The sequence below is a fragment of the Cryptotermes secundus genome, unplaced genomic scaffold, assembly GCF_002891405.2.
Source record: "Cryptotermes secundus unplaced genomic scaffold, Csec_1.0 scaffold1242, whole genome shotgun sequence".
Taxonomy (NCBI): Eukaryota; Metazoa; Arthropoda; class Insecta; order Blattodea; family Kalotermitidae; genus Cryptotermes; species Cryptotermes secundus.
The window spans coordinates 410178-437325 of record NW_019739237.1 but is presented as its reverse complement, the minus strand read 5'-3'; the positions used below and the strand labels follow the sequence as shown (position 1 = coordinate 437325).

The 27148-nt window shown below is 41.4% G+C and overlaps 1 protein-coding gene across 1 annotated transcript; it reads left to right on the top strand.

Annotated features, from left to right (window-relative positions):
- Positions 1-4083: 4083 nt before the first annotated feature.
- LOC111871842 lies at positions 4084-25247 on the top strand. Its single transcript, XM_023865214.2, has 3 exons — positions 4084-4273; positions 10919-12493; positions 23615-25247. The coding sequence occupies exons 1-3, from the start codon at positions 4262-4264 to the stop codon at positions 23711-23713; spliced, it is 1686 nt and encodes a 561-aa protein (XP_023720982.1). The 5' UTR covers positions 4084-4261; the 3' UTR covers positions 23714-25247.
- Positions 25248-27148: the final 1901 nt, after the last annotated feature.

Genomic DNA, 27148 nt, shown 5'->3' with positions numbered 1-27148 from the left:
TGTTAATTATTTGTTTTATATATATGCAGATTTATTTGAAAACAGCGAGAACTCTTCATGGCTTTTCAACAATAAAAATGATTCCATGGAAATATACAGTACATTTGTGCGGAATTTCTCAACTGCGCCTAACAACATTCTAAGACAGTTATCAGGGACCGCACTAATGATTTCAACCGTCAAAATGGAAGAAATATGTCCAGAAGAACATGGAGAAAGATTAGAATTTCTGCGGAGAAGGGACGGAAGAGTACAGATGACTTTTAACTTGTATGCACAGGAAATCTGTGTTTCCTCTGTGCTTGTCTGTTTCATACGTTTCTCACAATAAACAGCTATTATTCCCTAAACAGTATTAACCCGTCGGACTCTGAAATGGAAAACTTGTTACTTCCTAATAGATACGAAGTGCATTTTTAATAATATTACATGAATTCTTAAGATAAAAACGTCCCTTAAATATAAATCACCCAATATCAAAACCTCGCCCCAATGCAGCCTTCCCAAATTAATATTGTCACGGATATGGAGTGCGACTATAGACGGGGTGTGGACTGGTGAATAGATTTATTGACCACTTATACACACGACTCAGAACTACAAGCAATTACAGCGCCATCGCTAATCTTAAAAATTCAAAAATCACCACAGCACCCGCTAAGCATTTTCCAGCCTGACGTGTCTTCACTATCCGTGTCCTGACAACGGCTTCTAACATTGGACATTCTTCAGCTTCAAGCTTTCTAGTCCTATCTACACAGTCTCCCGTGAAGAACTCAACTCTGAACTAAATTTGTCCCCTCTTTATAACATCTCGTCACGGACCACGTAGAAACACCTCGTTTCCATTGTTGTAATCCAACTTTTGCCTTATTAAGAACCTTCTGCCTAGCAACGGGAACGTATTTATGGAGCCGTTGCCCGGAAATGGACGCTGTTTATTTACAGAGTCATCGCTTAGCAACGGGTCTATAAGCCAAAATATCAACATTTCGATCGTAAAAATAAAATTCACTTCCCAACGATTTACCTTATTTCTAAATTACATTTATCAGAAGGACTATAGGGTATTGCCTGTGAACATTCAGAGCCGGCAATTTTTCTGCTTACCCCCATAAAATATACTGTCTCTCATTTGTCTCCCACCTTTACGTTCTCTCTCTGTCTCTCTCTTCAGACTACAAAGGCCTTACAGTTTGCGCTTAAATAAAAGTAAAAAAGAAACAGAGGTAAATAATTTTAAAGATGGCTATAAAGTCGGTACAGGAGCCGGGATAGCGACTGGCTACGGGCTGGAGGACAGAGGGGTCAGAGTTCGAGTCCCCATAGAGTCAAGAATTTTCTCTTCTCCACGTCGTCCAAACTGACTCTGGGGTCCACCCAACATACTATCCATTGGGTACCGGGGGTAAAGTAGCCGGGGCGTGAAGCTGACCACTCACCTTCAACTAGTGCCGAGATCAAGAAAATGTGGATCTATACATCCAATCCCCCCATACGTCTACTTAATTAATTAAGCACGGGGGCAACCTTACGTTACCTAACATGTATGGCCGCTGTGCTATGACGAAGAGAAGTCGAGAAAGAAAAAGAGAATTTTGTTTGAGACTCAGGCCTCATAGTGTTCGTAGCCTGTTAACCGGCGATACTGAGATGTACGCTCACAAGTTCCAGTAAACGTAAAGTTGTCCCTGTGCTTAAATAATTAAACACTATGCCATGAAGGCGAATGGGGGAGTGGATATATAGATCCACATATTCTTGAACTCGGCACGATTTGCAGGTGAGTGGCAAGCTTCACGCCTCGGTCGCTTCACCCCTGGGGAAAAGTTCCCCCCCTGGTACCCATTGGATAGGAGACCGGTGGGGCCCCAGAGCCAGTCTGGACGATTTGGAGAAGAGAAAATTCTTGACCCTACCGGGACTTGAAGTCCAACCACTCAGTCGCCCAGCCCGTAGCCAGTCGCTATACCAACTACGCTACCCCGGTTCCGGTGTAAAACCATTCAAACTGAGGGTCAGCTGTTGCATGCAGCCAGATGTTCAGACTGCAATGCACAGGCTGAACACCTGCATTCTGTACCTTGCAAGAAATACAGCGATGTTTTGGGTACAGTTTCGATCCACAGGAGAAGTACATATACCACATTGCTGAAGAGCAATTACATGCAATCGATAGCGTAATTAGAAATTAAGCAGCTAACCGTTTCCATTTTTCTTACCAGGTGAAAACAGCACAGGGATAACGGACATTCATATCTGAGTGTCTATGTCAGAGTCTCAAACAACGACGCCTGAATCTTGCAGCAATTTACGTGGACGATTCATGGAACGACAAAAATACTATGAAGAGTTTCGGATGAATATGTCGCCTGCATCTTCAGGGTTGAAGCAGCGTGAAAGCAGGTAACAAACAGAGCGTCATATTCTTCGACCCTGAACATGGAGGTGACATGTCCCTCCGAAACGTTAGTTGGCTGAACTGTTAATAAGTACCGATATGGTACAAGGTAAAGTTGTCCCTGTAACAGGTCGTCGAGGCCCCCACATTTTGCTTGTCAGCCTTACGCGTCGGCAGCGCTTTACACCCGAGAAGATTCCTGGTACTCATTTCTCTTAGACCCTGACTCGACCCCAGAGCCATAGTGCGGCTGTAAGGATTAGGTAAATTGAAAAATCCGACTACCTCGTCGGGAATCGAATCGATGACCTTCAGGCTTGAGCATAGTGCCTCAATCAACTATGCTATAGCGTAAATCAGTATTCCTACCCAAACGTAATTAGAATATGCAATGCAATATGATGGGACATCAAGAAATGTAGCACACAAGAAAGAGAAAAGTGCAGAGAATTTTGGAAAGCTGAAGGAAAAGAACCACTAACAAGACCTGAGAGTAGATCGTAGGACACTATTACAGGAAGTTCTTAGAACGACTAATCCCCTACTTTCCTTTGATACGATTAGATCCGCATACGAAACAAAAAAAAATTTGAGAGAACATGCAGACAGCAAGGCGATCTCAAAAGCCTACATTTATTTTTTTTTTCAAAATAACAAAAGAATTCTAAAATTGCATGTTAAAGGAATATTATGGGGTTGAAATGGAGTGGATTTATCTGGCTATGGATATGGGCCAGTGGCAGACTCTTGTATACCCGATAATGAAATTTCGGTTTCCATAAAACTTAGAAATTTATTGAACACCTGAGAAACGATTAACTTCTCAAAATGGACTCAGTTACATATGGTTAGTTATTGCTTGCTCTGCAGCGAAATCTGAGGAAAGTGCTTTGAAATGTCAAGGGTATGTATGATTCATTTCATCTCAAGAAAGCGAAGTGAAATATATCTTATATGCCTCTTTAAGGGTAGTTACTCACTTAGATCACATAAAACACCTTAATATTAGTTCTAGATTGTAGACCAGTTACTTGAAATAATTTTCCGCACGCGATTATAACACAAATCCATATATACATCCATGCCATATGTTTTACTGAGCTAAATTTGGCAACGAGAGGACATTGGGTTCAAATTTGCGTAGGCTGTAGGGATCAATGCCAGAGACCTGAATGGGAGTAGCGTGGGCCACTACGCTAAAAAAGAAATTCGCCAAAATTCCGGGAGGAGCCAAACGGAACACCCGGAAACAAGGCCCCCCTCCAACCCCTACTTCTACCTCTATACTTCTGTGGCTAAAACAGTTGCGCGCAAAGTACAGTGTAAACGGGGGCAAGAGGGGGAATCCCGCGTCCAAGATCAATAGAACAGGTTTAAAAGCTTAACTGCCGTTACAGCAGCCAATCAAAAACGAGGTTACAAAGCAGTCTACCAATAGGAAACAGAATACTAGATTACACAAGTTTTACCGCAGTCTGCGAGGCACTTGGAAGTCCTGTGTGTCTCCACTCTCCCCTCCGCCCTTACGGTTTCATTCAGAACGTGTGGGTGTAGGATGAAAGCGGGGTAGTGGAGGGGGTACAAACTCGAACTGGGGGGGAGAGGGGGAGCAGTATGAGTACTGGCTTATAAATAGAAGTGGTCCATGCGCCTAGATCGCGACTTCCAGCAACACACTGAGGACTACAAGTGTCTCTTATAGTCCGCAAGGTCTTTGACCCAACTGGGATTCTTTTGAGAAAAATATTTCAGAGAAAACAATTCACAAATACAATAAATTTTAATTTTAATTGGATCCTGAAGTTGTTATTGTCTGTGCCAAGCAGAATTTCTGCGAAGATCAGCTCCTCGTGAATCAGCATGGGCATAACTGTGAGTACGGTCTCTTAATACGAATCTATAATTTTATTTATTATCGATATCAAATCTGGATACAAACGTTTTAAATCGAGTTTCAGATTGCGTATATTAAATTTTGAGTCCAAAGAACAGATTTTTTTAAACTTTGTATTACTTTCTGTGTTCTATAATAAAGTTAGAATAATGTTTTATTAGTAAATATAATATAAATATCATTTATATTAATATATTATTTCATATTTTAATAAAAACTCTTCAGTAATTACATGTCTTATGTAACAAAAATACTGTGTATTTTACATTTTCGACGTAATTTTGTAATCAACCTTTCCGATTTTGCCAAAACATATTACTATATACGTGTTACTGGGGGAAAAAAAAGTGAAAATTTCTAGTGATTTATAATTTCCCTATACAAAATTAACAGTCTGGTCTTCTGGTACAGAATTTTTAATTGTTACTTGCATGAATTTAAGTTTACAATGTGTTAAATGTTACCCAGAATTTCAAATGTTTCTTAGTTCGTGGAGTTAATTTTGATACCTTTGAAGTAAGAGCTAAGAATATAGCTCAGTCGGTATAGTGACTAGCTGCTGGCTGGACGACCGAGGAGTAGGAGTTCGAGTCCCGGTGGGGTCAAGAATTTTCACTTTTCCATGCCGTTCAGATCGGCCCTGGGGTTTACCCAGCCTCCTGTACAATGGGTATAGGAGGTAAAGCAGGCGGAGCGTGAAGCTGACCACTCATCTCCGCCTAGTGCCGAGGTCAAGAAAACGTGGATTTATATATCCACTCCCCTATACACCTTCATGGCGTAGTGCTTAATTAGTTAAGTACAGGGACATTACCATTATTAAGAATATATTATTCTTAATGTAATTAAGATTAATAAAGCTGACTGCAGTAGTAATTAGCTGATGGCAATCTTACAACAATACTACCATGCAACAGAGAAACAGAACGATACACGTGTATCTGCAATAATCAGTCTTCAGCATCTACCATAAACCACTCCAAGTTTATATAGTTAAAATTATTATATTGAATAAACATATATTGCCCAAAGTATGTATGAAGAATGATAAATTTACATACAGAAATATTTAGCAATAAAGTATCAAATTTACTGTTGCAAAATTAAATAATTTTTCTGTACAAAAATGATGAAGGTAATTTATAGATAGCCACGTCAGTAGGATGTGACGTCAATTTGGAACACATGCATTAAAGTTTTAGAGGAACTTTATATCCCTATGGTTCATGCAGTAGAATTGTCATAATGAGCCAGTATGAGAAATAAATAATTCACTATTTTAAATTACTCTTCTCGGGAAATATATTCACTTTCGATACAGTTATATCCGGCCCGGAACCAGAAGAGTTATACAGACAGAGAACATATGTTTTATTTGTAGCTTATTTTTAATTCAAACATAGAAATAAATTAAAATTTGAAGATGATTGTCTTCTAAGATGTGACGCAGTATAGTCTGGTAGATGCGTACCGAACTTTAGTTATGAATATAATCACTGAAAACATGCTTCCACTCAAATTTATCCCTCTATATCCAGGGTAGAAGTTGGAGAGAGCACTGTCCTCTGAAACGACGGGAAATATTACCATATATCACACTCCTGGAAAATTCCATTTTCATATTCACCACCCTAATAATACGATATCTTACAAATTCCAGGTCGTTAAGAATTGATATTATTAAAAATAATCATTTGATTGTGACAAGAAAAATGCCTAGCTTTCCATTATCTAATATGGTAACAGGTCCGTATCTTTCTTCCGTCAAAATGTCAGTATTCAGTGATTCAAAATAGCTCTACCCCAATATGGCCCTACAGCCCTTTGTTGGGCATTAGCCGCTTTTTCAGTTTCTTAATCTTACACACAGACGATAGGAATCATTGGACGAGTGATCAGCCAGTCGCAAGGCCGCTACCTGCACACAGAACAACATAAACACAGAATAAACATAGACATCCATACCTTGAGTGAGATTCGAACTCATGACCACGGCGTACAAGCGAGCGAAGACACTTCATTCCTTACACCGCGCGGCCACTGTGATCGGCATTCAAAACAACAATTATATAAAACATTTCGGACTTATGTTTTAGGAATATAAACTAAAAATTAATTATTATTTGTTAGTCTTTAGCCACATATATATATGACAATTTATTTGTTTATTTAACAACGCTGTAAGTAATTCACAGCGTTGTCGGTATAGCGACTGGCTATGGGATGGATAACAGAGGGGTCGAAGTTCGAGTCCCGGTAGGGTCAACAATTTTCTCTTCTCCACTGTGTCCACACGGGCTCTCGGGTGCACCCAGCACAATGGGTACCGGGGGCTCTTTCCCCGGAGCTAAAGTGGCAGGGGCGTGAGGCTGACCACTCATTTCCAACTAGTGCCGAGGTCAAGATAAAAGTGAATTTATACATCCACTCCCCCATACACCTTCATGGTGCAGTGCTTGATTAGTTAAGCACAGGGGCAACTTTACCTTTTTTTACCTAAGTAATTCATCAAGTAAGATTACGAGGCAATAACGAGTAAGGAATTGAAAGGGATCTGGAAGGAAGAAATGATAGTATCTGAGGTACTCTCACGGTATCTACACATACACGCGGGGTGAGTGGTGAAAATAACGAAAAATCTCAGAAAAATCTGTGTTCCGGCCTGGATTCGAACCCGATATCTCTTAAACACAAGTCAAAAGAAGAGTTACCACTTGAACCCAACTGTTCGGAATATGTGGTAATGGAATAAATCTAGAAACCCTTTAAAAATTATTTCCACTGATTCCAAAATTCTACCATCTGTACGTCCTAAGCATCTTCATGTCATAATGCTTAACTAATTAAGCACAGGGACAACTTTACAAGGTATTCATAGATTCCGCCATTGCTTTTATTCTCAGCCAGGTCACTGAATTCGGCGATCGAGCGTACATGTTTCTAGAGGCTACAAATTATTGAGAACCTTCCCCCTTCCCCTTTGGTTTGATGACGTAAATGGATCCAGTTTCAGGAGCATGTGTATCAAACTCCAGACAATGGATAAAGTGCACTGTCCATAATATTCACGAAATGGATCGACCATAATCACAAAACCTCTCAAGTAAAATAAGAAAGTAAAGGTTCGGCCACACAGAGCGCTACGTACGCGACGCACGGTACGTACGCTATGTTCGCTATATGAACAGAAAAACATCTCCCTTTATTGCCAATGTGACTGACCACACAGACTTCCGTACGCTACGTACGCTATGTTCCCTATGTTACCTGCGTAGCAGAGTGTACACAGCGTACGTAGCGAACATAGCGTAGCGCTCTGTGTGGCCGAACCTTGAATCAAAGTTGTCACTGGTAAATGCAAAGCTATCCTGCAACAGGCCATGGAGGCCCACAGGGTTGTGAGAGCTCGAGGCTCTCAAATTTTCTAGACAATTCCTTACACATGGCGTTGAAGTTGTCAGCCTTACGTGCCGGCCGCCCTTTACTCCCCAGGAAGATTCCTGGTACTCATTTCTGCTAGAGGCTGAATTGACCCCAGAGACATAGTGCGGCTGGAAGGATTAGGTAAATTGAAAAAATTCGCCTCATCGGGACTGGAACCCGCGACCTTCCGGCTTGTAGCATAGTGATATATCGTATTACGGTGAATATAAGACACCATCGAATTTAAGGTGAACCTCAATTCTTCAACGGAGAACAAACGTGTAACATGTGTTTTATATTCCAATACAGTAGTTACGATACCATTAGTGTCGTTTAATAACCAACTTCTACAGGATTACATGACGTCACGTTACACAGTTTATTACTTCTTCAAGTAGAAAAAGCGATACTACGAAATAAGACACGAGGATTTTAAATTACTTGAACCCACTAGAAGTACAAAGAGTACAACAGGAAACAGAAACCACTCGCGACTTTCCAAGCCCGTCTTCACATACATAAAGACTTTTTGTTTGGTTTACAAATATGTACAGGGGGATAATGGGCGTTGGAGATTGAACGAGATCTCCGGGAACTTGCAGAAGTAGGTCACGCATCGACCTGACGTGCTGCAGACGCAGTGACACACGACAAAGCTACTTTATTCTGCTCATAGTCTCGTCTCCTGCTCAGCTAGACTTCAATTCTCCAACAGTTCGAACATGATACGTACTCGACTAGGAATTTTGCTCTACAAGGGAGAACACAAAACCTAATTATATGAACATCTCCTACTAATGGGTTATTGTTGTTGTTGTTGTTGTTGTTGTCATTATTATTATTATTATTATTATTATAACGATAGGAAATAGATGTTTGGAAAATGTGGCACAGTTCAGATATTTGGGAACGACGATAACAAATCAAAACCTGTTTCAGAAGGAAATTAAGAGGACATTGAACTCGGGTAATGCTTGCTACCGTTCAGTCCAGAACCTTTTGTTTACTCGTCTGCTGTCCAAAAACACAAAAATTAGAATATATAAAACTATAATATTGCCTGTGGTTCTGTATGGGTGTGAAACTTTGTCTCTGACATTGAGGGAGGAACATAGACTGAGGGTGTTTGAGAACAGGGTGTTGAGGAGAATATCTGGACTGAAGAGGGATGAAGTGACGGGAGGTTGGAGAAAACTGCATAATGAGGAGCTTCATAATTTATACTCTTCTCCAAGTATAATTAGAATGATAAAGTCAAAGAGGATGAGATTGGCAGGGCATGTAGCCCGAATGGGGGAGAAGAGGAATACATATAGGATATTGGTGGGAAAACCAGAAGAAAAGAGACCACTGGGAAGACCAAGGAGTAGGTGGGTGGACAATGTTAAAATGGATCTTAAGAGAGAGAGGATGGGATGGTATGGATTGGATTGATCTGGCTGAGGATATGGACCAGTGGAGGGCTCTTGTGAACACGGTAATGAACCTTCGGATTTCATAAAATGCTGGGAAATTCTTGAGTAGCTGCAAATTTGGCTTCTCCTCAAGAAGTGCTCATCTCCATAAGTAATTAAATTATTATACTGCAACTGGATGTTCACCCGGTGGCAGTAGATCTTACATTGATACAGACAAGGAAAGACTATAACATAAAGGGAACAATATAAAACAAAGTACATAAAATAAACAAGGTACACACAGTACAAATCCAAACGCATAGTCACACAAGGGCACGTGATCGTGTTCGTTTCACTGCACTAGAACAAGGACACTTCACATTATTTCACTTTTTTCCATTCAACTCCGCCTAAGGCCTCTGTACTTGTAACAGCTTCCCTAACCCTCCTTCTAAAAGTATTTAATTTACAGGAGAAAGACGCTAGTATGCCTGCAGGTAAACCGTTCCAATCTTTTATAGTCCTATTTAGAGAGTAACCCAACGGATGACCGCGCCATAGCTCAAGCGGTTAGTCGCTGGCTTCCCACCGCGGCGGCCCGGGTTCAATCCCGGGCCTGGTCAAGTGGGATTTGTGGTAGACAAAGTAGCGTTGGGGCAGGTTTTCTCACAGTACTTCGGGTTTCCCTGCCAATTTTCATTCCACCAATTGCTTCACAATCACCCTCACCTATCATCTGGGGCGAGTAAAATAGGCCAGAAGTGGCCGCAGTACAAGGGACTTAGTCCCACCCCACTAGCAATAAAAAAATAGATATAGGTCAGGTCCAGTAACGTCCTCTTACGAACCTAGCAACGAATATTTCTGTTCTGTAATGCTTCGAGGATTATATTGACAAATTGCATGCAGTGTCTCAGCGACTCTGCGTCTTGAAACTAATTGCATATGTAAAGCCGGATATGGCGAATATTTTGCTGAACCTCTCCACGTGATGTAACGGTTTGGTCTCTTGCAGTGGTTCCCCTACATACTCAGTTCACGGAACGCACGGATGTTATGTTGCTCTGCGGAACAGCATGAAATGCTTATTTCTTTCGTCCCATCATTCGATATAAATAATGTTAGTAGGTGAAATGTCATATCATGGTTTCCGCAACTCAACAGATGATGATGCTGAAGATGATGATGATAATAATAATAATCCCATTTATTATTAAATCACATCTAGCAGGGTAAAGTTAAAGTTGTCCCTGTGCTTAACTAAGAAATCACTGTACAATGAAGGCGTATCGGGGAGTGGGTGTATAGACCCACATTTTCTTGACCTCGGCACTAGTTGGAGGTGAGTGTTCAGCTCCACGCCCCGGCCGCTTTGCCCCCGGGGAAAGAGCCCCCGTTACCCATTGGATAGGAGGTTGAGTTGACGCCAGAGCCGGCCTGGGCGACGTGAAGATGAGAAAATTCTTGACCCTACCGGGACTCGCACTCCGATATCTTATCTTTGTCGTCCAGCCCGTAGCTAACCGCTATACCGACTACACTATCCCGGCTCACCATCTAGCGGCGACAGAAAGTAAATAAGAATAAATAAGGGATTATAAAAAATGTATAAAATTGAGAAAATTACACCAATTACATCTAATATTTTTCTACTAAACTGGTAAATAAACCGCCATAACGTGATTTCTATGATATGAATTTCGGTCCATCTCGCGGAACACAGACTGATAACCACTGCTCCAATCTGTAGATGAATATTTGCCATAACAACATGAACGTTTCATTTTTCTGTCTCATCTACAGATGCCGCTCGCCTTCACGATACGTTTCGGCTCCTCTGTCTCACGTAACTTCTTTATCCTTTCACTTGTCTTCATTCTCCTTCCTGATGCCCTCTACGCCTATCCCGTCTTTGGAACGAAACGTTATGGCCGATCAACAGGTCTGCCACATCGAGTTTCTACATGGGCAGGTCCCGCTCCGCTGCCTTTGCAGGCTTACCAACAGCCACAACCCCGTACCCAAACAAACTACGGCCTTGGAATGTCTTCATCTCCCAGTTACTACACAGCAGATCCTCTTATCAACTACCCCTACACACAGGATTACCCGGACAATGAATATTACTACGCTCAAGATCCAGGAAGTTTTGGGAGTTACCCTTTCTACCCAACTAGTGTCACGAACGGAAACATGAAATACTCCCTCTATCAGTCAGTAGCACCATATTATTATGGAGACGGTCATCAGAGGATGGGTTACGGTTACTATGGATATGATGAACCAAATGATCCTGTTTACGACCTGCAAGAGGAACTCCAACAGGAGGACGAAAGAGAGGAACGGGAAGAATCGCTACCTGTTGGGCAAGAAACCTGGTTTGAGGGAGGGAGTGGTTTACAAAGACAACCCCAAAGGGACAGCCTAGCCGATGTGAACGCAGCTTTCCTTCAGAACCTGATCATGAGTCACATGTACAACGATGCAAACAGCGGTCATATCGTGAGGCATCCTCCACATGAAGGTGTTTTTGAAGGAGATGACGATGTTCAAGGTAGATGGGCGTATGAAACAGGAAGAAGTAGGAGTCAGGCTTCAGGAGAATATCAAAACAGTGATGAAGATTTGGAGGATGAAGATGTCAGAGAGCTGAAATCTCTGGTGAAGAAGAATCGCAGTGGGGAACTAAAGGACCACGCAGGAAACACTCCCAACAATTGGTTCCCTGCACCAGCAAACATACAGAATGACCATCCCCAAACATGGTACGCACACAGTTCTGTAATGGACAACACACACAGGCCTGAGTATTATGAGCCTATTTGGTTCCCCACTGAAAACGGTCCATGGTTCGAAAATGGCTGGGGTAGTGGCATGTCATACAAGAGAAGCTATGAGCCTTTGTACAAAAGCATCCGGTCTTACAACAAAAAACAAGAATCAAGCGAATATGGTCCATGGATTCCGAAAGGTAACATAAATTTCTCAGACAGGAAGGGGAATGGGATGATGGGACCCGTTTCAACATCAAAAGTTGCTAAAACTTCTCATGAACAACATGCAGCTGGGTCAAAAAATGTCAAAACTTCTTCCACTGAAAGTATTCCAATTCGTTCCGCGAACACTACTCCTGTTCCAACCACCTCTGCAGTCACATCATCCCCTGTTGAAACGACAAGCATCTCAGATGCTGAGTTCGACTCTAGAAGAGGTCAGAAAGAAGTGGCATTGTTGAGGCCACCGACACCAGCTCGACACCCGTTCGCAGTCCAGACTATGGACAAGATGCTGACCAGGAGCCGAACGACAGCTCGTCATCCATCGTCTGTGTACGACACAATCAAGCAGCTCCTCAGCATGGAGCATGGCCTGCAGAAGGTGAGTAGTGCACAGTCGTATGTCGATACTGGGGAACAGCAATCCCTCGCCAACCCTCAGGGTTACATCCTTGATGTAGTGTGTCAAGAGTAAACGTATTTCGGAAAATGAAGGCTAGGAGAACCGGATAAAATTTTAGGTTATAGGATTTGAGGTTCTCATAGCAGTGTTTATGAAGAATTCTACGGTAACGCCGTATAGTTTGGTGAAAGTCAACAGACGATTTGGGGGGGGGGAATATATTGCGTACATCTTCAGGATTGAAGAATGTGCCAAGCAAGAAACCAGCATGAAGTAGGTAGCACTGTTCTTCCGAAACGTCTGTTGACTTCCAGTGCACTACAATGCGTTATATTCCAGAAGGTAGAACTATTCAAACCTTACGTTTTCTCCTCTTTACTAAACCATAAATTAGGTAATAATTTGAAAAGTTCTGCATTCTGGGATTAGGCCGTACAATCTCGTTATTTGCTGACATTTAAAAAAAAGTACTGGCTCACCTTCAGGGTCGAAGAGTAAGACAAGAGCTCTGTATGCTGCTTGCTTTGCTTATTTTTCGACCCTGAAAATGGAGGCAGTACCTTCCTCCGAAACGTTTATAAATTTATATCGGACTACACATCGTCACATATCGGAGGACAATACTCATCGTAGTTACCGCTTTGAGAACCTCTACTTCAACTAGTAATAATTTGCTTAAAACTAATTATTTATAAATTAAAAACGTTTAGTACATTCTGAAAGTCAGCAAACCGATTTAAAATGAAGTGTAAGTTAAACTACGAATGAATATTTTATTATGTTTGAACAAGTGATAAATTAACCCATAATAAAGAGTCACCCATTATTTAAAATAGCAAATAGTTCAATACCGGTCACGGTAGCCGAGCAGTCTAAGGCATGTACTGTCTTCGCTCGCTCGGAAACCGGGATCGTGGGTTCAAATCCCACGCAAGGCATAGATGTTTGGTATGTGTGTTTATTCTGTGTTTGTGTTGTCCTATGTTTAGGTTGAGGCCTTGCGACGAGCTGATCACTCGTCCAAGGAGTCCTACCGTCTGTAAAATGATCATGAACCTGAAAATCAGAGGCCAGGGCCCAAGGGGGCTGTAAAGCCAGAGAAAACAAAAGGTTCACTAGTTCAAGAGGGTTTGCTGAACATAACAGTTTCCATGACGGTAAAGTTTCATATCTAAGTCCTCTAAGTTGTAATATCGTATATAATCTGGCAGGTGGTTAGCAATATTTCGGAAGACAATTGTGCCTCAAATTTCAGTCAGAAGTCTGAACCACTTTGCTCCTCGGAAAATTTGGTGCGCACCTACCAGACTACACGGCGTAGCGGCCCGGAATGTACCACTGCGTAATTTGAATGCTGATTTATTATTTAAAGAACGTTTCCTTTAGATATGTTTCCTTGGCAACGTGTGATTTCCCTTAGTGAATCGTCACGTACTGAAACTGCGAACAACAATGGCGTATGTTTCTTCCGATGAACTCAGACTTCAAGCACCCCCACTTTATAAGTGAAAGTTGGCGTTATCGAGGTTCTGTTTAGATATACCTAACAATTTTTAACAGATTATTTCACTATCCTGACATTCGCGCTACTCAGTAGCAGAAATCATAAATCTACCCAGAATAATACCACAGAATTCAGAAGAATACGTGTTCGGACCCAAGTGATGTCTGCAATGTCGAAAATATTTCAGAGACCAAGATATAAATGGAAGGAAAATATTTAAATGTAAGAAAAAAGAATGTAAAGTTGTCCCTGTAGCCGGCACACAGGGTTGTAAGATGTTGAGGCTCCCACATTTTCTAGATGGCTGTAAGGTTGTCAGCCCTACGCGCCTGCCGCCCTTTACCCCCATGAAGATTCCTCGTACTCGTTTCTGTCAGAGGCTTAGTCGACCCCAGGGCTATATTACGAATGGAAGGATTAGGTAAACTGAAAAAAATCCAATCATCTCATCGGGACTCGAACCCGCGCCCTTCTAGCTTGTAGCATAGTGCCTCAACCGACTACGCTACGAAGTGCCCAAAGTATTACAAAGTATCTCGACTACTCTAGCAGTAGCTCAAATTATACAGCAACCAATGTTAATAGGATTAGTGAAAAATTAACTAATGAATTTGAAAGAGATACGGAATTGTGGACTGGATTCATCTGGCTCAGGATAAAGACAAATGAAGGGCTTTTGTGAACACGGTAATGAAGCTTCAGGTTCCATAAAATGTTGGGAAATTCTTTGAGTGGCTGAATGAATGGCGACTTCTCTAGAAGGACTCAGCTCAAACTTAGTTATGGATCTGAAAGGAAGTGGTCGTGGCCGAGTTTTAAATATTATCCTGTCGTTTGCCTGCGAGAACTGAAGACAATCAGTGAAACGTCAGAGAGGACAGACGATGCCCAGGCCGATATTCGAAGCTGTAATCCCCCGAATATAAATCAGAAGTGGTACAGCTGGAGCCAATTGCCTCAGTATGTTCACTGCACAGTCAGAGCTGCAAAGAGCGTCGATAAACGAACCGTAAATAATAAATAAATATCTCGCTAAAGCGGAAAGTCCAAAGACAATCGATAATCTGAATTATTAAAATGTTATGACGTATGAAAGTAGGGGAATACATGACGTCAACAAAGGCGACCAATCGATTGAAACCACGTAGTGCCCATTCCTTTATGTACACGTGTCTAGCCCTATATTCTTAATTACATGTACAGTCATTTGTCAAAGTCTATTACAGTAATTTTACGAGTCTATTTTCATCGGCGTTGCTATATCCTTGAGTAGATTCATTTTCTCACTACATACATACATACGTGCACATACTCGTACATGAAAGATTATAATGAGGAGCTTCATAAGTTGTACCCTTCCCAAAATATAATTAGAATGATCAATTCAAGGAGGATGAGGTGGGCAGGGTATGTAGCACGAATTGGGAGACGAAGAATGCGTATATGATATTGGTGGGAAAGCCAAAAGGAAAGAGACCGCTGGGAAAACCAAGGCGTAGGTAGGTGGTCAAGAAGGGATTGGATTGATCTGGCTCAGAATAGGGACCAGTGGAGGGCTCTTGTGAACACGGTAATGAACCTTCGAGTTCTATAAAATGTTGGGAAATTCTTGAGTAGCTGCAGAATTGGCGGCTCCTCAAGAAGGGCTCAGCTCCATTAGTAAGCAAGTAAGTAATACATGAAGGATTACTATCTTCCGGTATGTGAAGACATGTATACGCGAAGAAGTAATCCGACTTTTCCGAGGAATTTTTTTTTAATTCGCATAGAAGGGGTGGAGTCCAGTTGGGTCCACTCGGCACGGCGGCCACTGATTGGCCTATTGTACCTGCCCCGGGTGATTATGATGATGGAGAATTTAGTGGAAACCGAAGTACTCGGAGAAAAGCTGCCCCAGCCGCCCTTTGTCCACCACAAATCCTACTTGACGAGACCCGGGCTTGAACCCGAGCCGCCGCGCTGGGAAGCCAGCGACTAACCGCTTGAGCTATGGCGCGGCCTTTTTCCGAGGAACTTACTGCCTACATATTCACGGCAGGAGAGAAGATTACACAGAAACAAGAGAAGAGCAAGACCGTCGGTGAACCTCTATCAGACTACACGGCGTCATATCCCAAATGTAACACCGTTCATAGTCAGAGACCTGAAACCCTAAAATCGAATAATTCAATTGCAGTACTTTTAAGGACCCGTTAGTTGTTCAGACAATACAGGATCGGAAGGGACGTGGAATGAGGCAGTCGAGGCATTTGGTATTATCACGGAATTTTCCTGGAGGAAATGAAGAAAAACATGAAAATTTCAGTCAGTATAATTATTATTGTGTCCAAGACTCGAATAGGATATCTCCAGAGTAAAAGTCAGATCTCTTACCGCTTGAAGTAGCGTCTTCGGTCTTTAAATTGAGAATACGACGGAAAGTTATATAAATTTAGATAATGTACATTGAACAGTAAGGGATTAGCACTAAGGCTGCTTGTATATACAGGCCGGGATAATGGAGTTATACCTCCATTTCCCCCTTATTCAGGATGTAATGCTTAATTAATCACACAGACAAACTGAAAAAGTACAACATACTAAATGCATGTAAAGGTAAAAACCGTCGAGGTTCATAGAGTTGTGAGCCATCGACGCTCTCACGCCTTCCAGACAATCTGCTCACAGATGGCGGTGAGGTTGTATTAAAAATATATTAGGAAGAAGTTGAGGAAGGAAGTACAATTATAAATGCATAACATTATTGCGGAAAGAAGAGATGCATAACATAATGTGGGTACTAACTAAACTCCGTGGCCTGTAGTCCGCAAGCGAACTATACCGACCGAGCGACCACAGCTTATCGGCGAAGTTAGTGCCAAATTTAGCGGATAGAGGGTGTCGCGTGGTCAGGGCAATGAATGCCCACGTCATTAATTTCGGTTTTCTAGACCGGAGCCGCCACTTTTCCATTCAAGTAGCTCCTCGGTTATCCTCAAGAGGCTGAGTGGACCCCGTTCCAGACCCACTACTTCTCAGAAAATCTGCTAGCGCCGGGAATCGAACCCGGGACCTTTGGTGTGTAGCCAGGAACTCTGACCACTAGACCACAGAGGCGGTACAACGGGAACTAAATAGGTGGAGAACGGAAATACAAAATCTGAATAGAGGTTCCTGTGGTCACGGTTACTACACTGAGGGACAAAGTAAGAAGTGCTGATATGAGAGAACAATTCGGACCATAACGAACGGTGAAAGAGATACAAGAATGATAAAGGAAATGGCATAACCATGTAAAAAGAATGCCTTATAAACGTCTGTTGTAGAAAGTATTCCCTTATTGGAAGACGTGATATTGGATGTCCAAGAAGAAAATGGGCGCAACAATTAATTCAGCCTCTGAACGGGTCATGACTCAATCCTTGTACAGGCAGAATAAAACAAAACTTACGCAACAAATTGATTAAAACTACAACGGTTTCAGTAAAGAGATTTCCTTTCGTAAATGGGGTTATAAACTAGGTTTAAAGTAGATGTAAGACTGCCTATGCTACAGGATAAATAGGCACGTGTAAAGAAAAAAAGACTATAAACTTGTAGAAATGACGTTTTCATGGTAAGTGAGAAAAAAAATTGGTACTAAAAGCAGCACTATATGTTTCTACAGCAGAGCATAAAGAGCAAATAAATGTTCCCTCGAGGGATGAAAGGGCTTGTTTCAGGAAAGAAATATTTGAACTTCTCAGTATAAGTAAATAAGCCTGTTCCCGTATCAGATATTCATTTTACTTCTTGCTCTATCTCGGCATCCCTTTGGTTTATCCCGTAGACCCTGTTTCTCTGTTTTTCCATCACTCATTCCGTTTACATGGTTTATTCAGTCCTGCATTCATTTATGCTGTTTCGTGCTTTATTTCCATTTCTTTCCTAATGTATTTATTCTTAATATCTTCTACTCAAATACAGATTTTATATGTTCTTAAGTATCTCAATATTAAATGTATATACAGGCCAAATTTTTAGTCTTGACCGCTAAGTTGCGCATTACGAGATGTGGGCAATAAGTAGGAAGGAGGGGGACAGTGCTAGCAGCCGCCTCGTGAGTGGGAGGAAGAACAACGCATTGCAATTGAAGACCCTGATTAGCCTACACACATCCTATAACCCTTATTTCAGTTATTAGAATCGACAAAATCCACTGCGCATTGTGTTCATAACGGCCAGGTTTAAGACAGCATGTATTTGTCATTACGATGTTTAACAGCTTAAATTTTGTATTAAGATGAAGTTGCTATTAAAAGCTTAATAAATCTGGCCTACTCAACCTTCTGTCTTCCTAGTAATGTTAGCTATTTCCATAAAGGTAAGGCATCTGACCACTTATTTGCATCCAGTATCTAGGTTACGTGGAGTTATACCTCCATTCCAACATACGAGATTAATTAACAACTGACACAAAATTCACTTAACAAAATTATTAAAACTGCAACGATTTTAGAAAATATGGCATCTTTTCCAAATGGGGTTATATAACGGGCGTCCTTTAGTCCAAGCGAGAAGCGAGACCGCCTGTGATAATACGCTCAAATATGGCCGTATGTAAAGGTCATATGCTTAGTAATAACGTTTTCATGGTTAATGAAAATAAAAACTGAAGTTAAAAGGAACAGTGTATAAATTTCTAGAGCACGGCGCAAACTGTACACAGTGGTTATTAAAGCGTGGTCCGCAACTCTCTAACTCGAGTTCGGGGGACTGATTTTACGAAATTTCTTTTATTATTATTCATTTCAGGGTAATCAAATTATTCTACCTTTTCCAAGATTTTCCTGAGACTCATTTAATAATAATTCATACTACAAAATGTTTCAGCATTCTTTTATTAGCCTACTTTCCTCATTTTTAAAAAAGAATACAAGTAGGCTTATGTGATCGACATGCTGTCTGTCTCTCTATCTGTTCACCTATCAACTTTCGAACGCCCAAAGCAATCTTTATGAAACTTTGTATATCGTCGCACTTGAACCCATCTCAACGGCCTAATTCATAAATCCTTTCCATCAGTCTGTGTGTCTATATGATTAGCTTATCATTGTTAGGCAACGGCTAGTTAAGAACGTTATATGGCAACTAATACAAAAGCAACAATCGAAGAATATTTGGACTGGTCGTTTCCTAGGTGGTCCATATCGTATCAAAGGAAAGCAGGTGAGTACATACTTACTCATGGAGCTGAGCCCTTCTGGAGGAGCCGCAAATTCTGCAGCTACTCAAGAATTTCCCAGCATTTTATGGAACCCGAAGGTTCATTATCATGTTCACAAGAGCCCTCCACTGGTCCCTATCCTGAGCCAGATCTATCCAATCCATGCCATCCCATCGTATCTCTCTATGATGCATTCTAATATTATTCACCCACCTACGCCTTGGTCTTCCCTGTGGTCTCTTTCCTTCTGGCTTTCCCACCAATATCCTATACGCATTCCTCGTCTCCCCATGTTAGGCGCGTCCCCAGGTTGCGGATGGAGGAGACACCCTCCAGTTTTGGAGGGAAGCTGCGAATATATTGAATAAGCAGTCGCGGACAGCCGACAAGGGGTGGCCCTCCAGCTTTGGGGTTGGGCGTGGGGCTAACAATTCCTCACCGTAAAAAATCATTATGTTACGAAAATGAACACAAAGCAGGTGATTAGTGCCAGGAATTTCTTGTTAGTCATTCCATCCAAATGGTTAATCCCGTTCTGTCTGCGTGTGTATAATTTATTTGATATTGACTGTACTTTAGTTCTCTCCTATAGCACTAGGCTTGCCCAGCAAACTTATACTCCAGACTGAACAAGACGCGGCACTTCAGGTGTGCTGCATCCTAACGTAACTCTGAAATACAAACTGGTGGTTCAACCGATACTAGCGGATGTGATGACCCGGTCCAACGTCGGAGTTAGTCCCACATTCTCTGCTATCTCAAAAGTAATAAGAAATTAACTTAAATTGAAGCGTGAAGCTGACCACTCATCTCCACCTGATGCCGAGGTCAAGAAAATGTGGATCTATACATCCACTCCACCATACGCCTTCATGGAGTAGTGCTTAATTAGTTAAGCACAGGGAGAACTTTACATGAAACCCTACACAGAGCACATATTATCTGTGTTGTATTTGGGGTCTTACGAAGAGTTCTATACTCTTGGATATTATGTCATATAGACCTGTAGATTTTTATCGATTTCTGTGTGACTGCTTTCTTCCTGGTTGTTTAACTTCGCTTACTCTGTAACACTGGAGACGTAGGCAGTAAGTTCTCCGAAACGTCGCTAAACTTCTACCAAATTAAGCAAACTCGAACACCAAAAATATATATTTTTTTCTTGTTTTGTACATGCAGTAGAATTCCAGTGAATAAAGCACGGCTTTGAAACCACACCCAGGCATATCCGGTTAGTGTGCAATGCAGAGGTATAGTAACGCTGATGTCACTGTGGTAAATATTGGTGTCCTGAGGATTAGAAAGAAATTATTCCCTTGGAATCGTAAGATGAAGTGTCATTAGGCCAAGATTCTGTTAATAATACAGCTCTAGAGTAACAGGAGACGTTTATTTCAATTAATTTTCATTTATATATATAAATAAAAGCGATCAATATCAGTGCTTGTAACCGAGATATCTCGTGAGTAGCACGGTAAGGTAAAGTTGTCCTTCTGCTTAACTAATTAAGCACTATGCCATGAAGGCGTATGGGGGAGTGAATGTATAGAGCCACATTTTCTTGACCTCAGTACTAGCTGGAGGTGAGTGGTCAGCTTCACGCCCCGGCCGCTTTACTCCAGATGAAAGAGCTCCCAGTACCCATTGGACAGGATGTTGGGTGGGCCCCAGAGTCGGTCTGGAAGACGTGGATAAGAGAAAATTCTTGACCCTACCAGGACTCGAACTCTGACCCCTCAGTCACCCCGCCCTTAGCCAGTCGCTATACTGACTACGCTGTCCCGGCTCCAACCAATGATAAGACAAGAGATAAATTGAAAAATACATGGAAGGAAGCAGGTCATATTCATTCGAAATACTATCCCAGCATTTGTGAAGAGGAACTGAAGAAAACCGTGCCCGTGTCGCGGGCGAATTGAGCGCCAGATTGTTACTGCCACGCCAACCTGCTCAATATTACAATACTCAACGATGATCGTGCCATATGCTAAGAAGTAAGTGACCGCTTGGGTTCGATCCCACTCCAAGTCATGTGGAATTTGTGGTACATAACGTGGTGTTCGGGATATTTCCCCCTCCAATTGTTAATCTATCATCCACTTCAAATTACTTGATATCATCTGCAGAGAGAGTCTTTAGGAAAAAACTGGTAGACGAATCCGGGCGCATGGAGAACTTGCGCAAGTTTCAGACAATAGAAAATCAAGTTTCATTAGACAGGATTTAGTCAGGATTGATTGTTTTCATTCAACACAGAAACTTGATTTCATTGAAAAGACCAATTTAAGGAAACTGCAACGAAAATTATCTAAACGGGTGGCAGAAGACGAAAATACTGTTAGAATCCATATTATTTCAACTGCTGGAAGAGAGTTGCCGAAGCTGGAAGCAGAATGCCGACGTGGGTGGTTGAAGAGTGGGNGTTGAAGCGGGAGGGAGTTGTAGGGAGCCAGAGAGAGAGAGAGATATATATATACTTCATTGCTCGCGAGAAGAGGTATTCCCCGGGCACTGATTTCGATACCTCACATACCTCCTAGTTGGAAGGGAAGTTAGACTCATTCCATTCATAAAACTTCGCCCTAACCCCCATACCCCACCCCCATTGCAATGACGTCAGAAATAACGGCTCCGGCAACCTGCCAAAAAACCCAACCCCTAACCTGTTGTATGTCGGAGTGGTTCATTCATGAAAATGCCTACCCTCCTTCGCAACAGACACCAGCTGACAATAGGTGTGTAGGGGTTGCAGGAGGGGTGGTTTAGCTATTGACTTAACCTAGGATGGAGATTAAATAGAATGAATTATAGATGAAGTTTGTAACAGTGATGTTTAACGTAGGTTGTTGGGATTTGCTTTCATCCAATTTTATCGAACGAATGAAATTCGTTTAGGGCAACCCATTCATGATATAACCTCTCTCCATACATTCCGAATAATTAGTATTAGTTACAAACGATGTTTGTGAAGTGCATCACTAAACCACTGCACTGATACGTCAACTGAAAACCAATTTTATAACTAATACCGTCTGCATACATTGACACTCTAAGAAAGTTAAAGGCAAAAAACATAAAAGCTTTCCCTGTAACAGGCAGTAAAGGTCCACAGGGTTGTGAGACGTCGAGGCTCCCACATTTTCTAGAAAATCGGCTCACAGATGACGGTGAGGTTGTCAGCCTTACGCGCCGGTCGTCGTCCACCCCCAAGTAAGATTCCTGGTTCTCACTTCTATTAGAGGCTCAGTCGACCTTAGGGCCATAGTGCGGCTGGAAGTATGAGATAAATTGAAAAGAAATCCACCTCATCGGAACTCGAAACCGTGACCTTCCGGCTTGTAGCATAGTGTCTCAACCAACTACGCTACCGCGTGCCTCCCACTGTCCCTCTAAATGAATTAATTAACAAATGGAGCAGAGTCCTCCTTTAAAAGCTAACAGTTGCTTTTCTAGTCAAGAAATTTATGTAATTTCATGATTGTAGAATATAGATGAATAAGTTGCATGCTTCTAACAGGCACACACAGTACGTTCAATGTATTTTATTGTATTTTTCTTGGTTAAAAATAACCATTCTGCTTCCGTCATCAGCTCAGAGTCTGTCGAAACAATTAGGCTAAATTAGTCTCTCTACGGATCATGAACAGAAATTAGCTACATCTAGTAGACATAGCCGGTCACGGCAGCCGAGAGGTGTGAGGCATGATCTGTCTTCGCTCGCTCGGAAACCGGGATCGTGGGTTCGAATCCCACATAAGACATGGATGTTTGGTATGTGTATGTGTGACCGCCTCTGTGGTCTAGTGGTCAGAGTTCCTGGCTACAGATCCAGAGGCCCAGGTTCGATTATCAGCTCTACCAGATTTTCTGAGAAGGAAGGGGGTCCACTCAGCCTCGTGAGGATAAATGAGGAGATATTTCAAGGAAATGGCGGCTCCGGTATAGAGAACCGAAATTAACGGGCGTGGGGATTCGTTGCGCGGATCATTCAGCCAAGATATTTTATGTTTTCTTCATTAATTATGAAGTTTTATTGTCATGTTTACAAGAACCCAGCACCGGTCCCTGCCTCGAGCCAGATGAATCTAATCCGTATCTTGATTTTTTTCGCAATGATTTTTTTTCTAGGATGTGATGCCGTGTAGACTGGTAGATCTTTACCAACGTTTTCCATCCAGTTTTCAATTTAACTATTGCTGTTACTTATTTCCATGCTTTTGTATTCTGAAGACGGAGGCAGAAGGTCTCTGCGAAAAATTAATGATCTAACAGACTATATCGGGTCACATCTCAAATAATGGCAATCTTCATTTGAATGTCATCCTTCCGTCTACGGTTAAGTCTCGAAATTGATCTTTTACCTTAATTCTGTGTTTATTTCTGTATAAATGTTTTACTTTGTCTGAAACAGGAAACAGAAGATGGTCACCCCAGACCTCAGAAACGTTTTGTAAGCAATGAAGAATCTCTAGTGGAGGAACTCAGTGGGCTGAAGAAGTTGGCAGCTTAAATTTGGACAAATACAACCACAGAACAAAGATGGTGAAGTTGAAGGCCATGGTACTCATGGAGTACAGTACTGTGCTCTGTTAGTCCAAGGTCAGTGCAAGATCTAGCCTAGTTCAGTGTCTATGAAACAACCGCTCTGGCCACGCGCTACTGTAACCCTTGACACAAAGCAGGGAGAGGACTACTTAGGCCTCAGATGAACCAGAGATGATGGGAGAAAGACTTCAAGCCAAAGATTTTAAACATAAAAGATACTTTGGTATATCATAAATTATAATAACCAAGAACAATTTTAAGGTAATTTATGAGTTATTACAATGAGAAAATTGAATTTAAGATTGATGTATATATTCCTAAACGATGTGACAAATATATTTATTTATTTATATTTTTATTCAGTATAAAAGAAACTGTTCAAATCATATAATTCAATCTGTCATGTAATTATTTTAATTTTAAATTATAATATTTCTGTGATATTTCTTAATCGTATGAAATATTACAATAAATTTCATTAGCACCTCATAACAAAGCTACTTCACTATTGCTGCATAATTAATGTGACTGAAATGTTGATGGACTTTGCTGTAATATTCAATACGGTTAGTCTATCAATTTAAATATATTCTTCATCAAATATGACAACATCCGTTCAAATATGAGATATTTTCAAATGAAACCAGTTTGGTGATTTTTCTGAGCGAATGATTAGGGGCCATTACAAATATTCCCCGTAGGTGTTGAGGTACCCACTGCTTCCGTCTGTTCTAAAGAACTCTTTTTGTTGCACCGCTGCTGTATCATGCATACAGCCATCTGATCACCTACACCTCGAACGGGTTTCATTTGAACCTGGTATATTCTGTTATTCAGTTACAGAAAACCCTTAGAGATAACGTATTCTGAATATTTATATTTTTTAATATAGCAATTTATTTCTATGTACCCATAATTCATTGGCCTAATGGTTTTTGAACTTTAATTTAGACGCCCAGCAGTGAAAGTGTTTAAGATATAGATGACGTCATATAAGTCGGTTGCTATAACGGAAATACTTGCAATTAACGGAATATTCCTCTATAGCCTTTCTATTATTTCGTAGCTTGTAAGATTTTGTAAACAATTTAGAGGTGTTCTGTGCCGAGGAACGTCTTTTAGCTCCTTGATCTAGACTGCAAGGTTACACAGCCTTCAATTAGAACTGTTACATTCTAGTGTTATGATTTTTACGCTGTAAGTGTGGATGCTTTTACATGCGAAATTAAGCATACAATCTGAAGGAGGGTAAAGGGACTAAATCTGAGATAAACCTGCAAGGGAATACATTAGCCATTACGCGATAGATTCAGATAGTTAAGTACATTATTTTCATGGCCAAATGTTATATATCACCATCAACCAGCATTAGTGATCTGTGTAATTTATATGGAAATTAAAGAAAGGGATTATTTTGTGTTATTTGAAGCGTCGTACGGTGTGATTTGTGTAATAAACATTGGATAAAGTACATATATATTGTAACGTGTTTTTGCCACAGACGGGAGGGGGGGTGTTTACCTGCCTATTACCGTAGCAACGGCAACGCTCCGAAAGTGCCACGTCACCGCTGGCGGGGTGAGAGGGTGTCCTCCATAGAGCAACACGTCACACTGCTCCCTCCTTAAGGCTGTTCGTCCCGAATAGCCTAACGGTGCAAACCCGTTCCTTTTCTTCCAAGGATGTGCTTTCTGCGTCTCCTGCTATTTCGGCTACTCCTTGCAGCGGCTGTTTTCCGGCCGTTACAATATCATGAACGCGAAAGTGTGGAAAATAAGGTTTTCGTACAGTAAGCAACAAAGAAATTTTTTGTAGTTCCGTTCAACTCTTTACCAGCATATCTGTTTGATACAGGTCTTATTCTGGCTATATCACGGAGAATATGTCACTGGCTTGTAAGAATATGTTGCTGGTATGTGCTTTATATCTGAATTGTGTTACACAAAAACAGTCCGTTAATAAAGAAACTAAAAATCGACATATATTAATTAGACAAATTAGTATAAACGGCGTTGACGTCACACTTCAGGAGCTTCGAAATTAAGCATTTTAGTTTGGAGTCCAATTGGGTCCACTCGGCACGGCGGCCACTGATTGGCCTATTGTAGTCTGCCTCGGGTGATTATGATGGTGAATTTGGTGGAATGAAGATTGGCAGGGGAATCCGAAGTACTTGGACAAAACCCGCCCCAGCGCCACTTTGCCCACCACAAATCCCACTTGACCAGACCCGGGATCGAACCCGGGCCGCCGCGGTGGGAAGCCAGCGACTAACCGCTTGAGCTATGGCGCGGCCTATATTAAGCATTTAGTTTCAAGTTACAACTTTCTTATGGCAATGACGTCATTTGCACTATCTTACTCTGAGAAGTTCTTGTCAACTATAAACAGCACCTTCAACACTTTAATCCTTTCCGTGTTACGACCGAGATATTTCGCTCGTAATTACTGGTAGTCTACTCTGAGTAACAGCGACGACAAAATCGTCCAGGAATTTCCCGAAGGCTTATCACCGTATTAACAACAATTCGACACTGATCCAGAGGAATACATACCCTCATATGCTATTTATATAACTTATATTTTAATATTATCCTCTATGTACATTTTGATTTTTCAAGCAGCCTTTTATCTCCGGATTTCTTAATTAAAATTTTGTATGTATGTCTAATATCTCCCATGTGAGTCCAAAAAAGAAAGAGGTATGCACGGTTTATGGTTGCAATCTCACTGTACGCAGCGACAACTCGCTCTTAAAGATGCTATAACTTATGGTTTCAGGCTTAAGGAACAACGTATAAAAACTTCCGTCAAAATTTTCCTGATAATATTCTAATTCTAGCACGTCATATGTCAGAATTATATTCTGGACTTATGAATATTTTTATAAATTTGAAAGGACTAGTCAAATCGTGAGGCCTCCACCTACACGGGCATACATCCATGCCCAAAGTGGGATTCGATCCAATGATCCCAGTGTTAGAACGAACACAATCTGTCCGCTCCTTAGACCGTATGGTCATTGTTGCTTGCAGTGATATGCTTATTTGCGCAAATATATTCACTGCCACGTCTACAGGTGCGAGATATGTTGTCCCACTCGATAACTAGCTGCTTGTAGGATATAAACCGTAGGTTTGATGACCGACGGAGTTAGTTAACTCATATTGACACACAAACAGGTTTCAAACATGCCCCGTTGTAAAGTTATCCCTGTGCTTAACTAATTAAACACTACACCATGAAGGCGTATGGGGGAGTGGATGTGTAGATCCAAGTTTTCTTGACCTCGGCACTAGTTAGAGGTGAGTGGTTAGATTCACGCCTCGGCCGCTTTAACCCCGGGGAAAGAGCCTCCGGTATCCATTGAATATGAGGCTAGATGAGCCCCAGAACCAGT

Excerpts from the sequence above, each read along its gene's own strand:
- LOC111871842 (XM_023865214.2), top strand. Across the intron at positions 12,494-23,614 it reads TGGAGCATGGCCTGCAGAAG|GAAACAGAAGATGGTCACCC; the intron begins GTGAGTAGTGCA and ends TGTCTGAAACAG.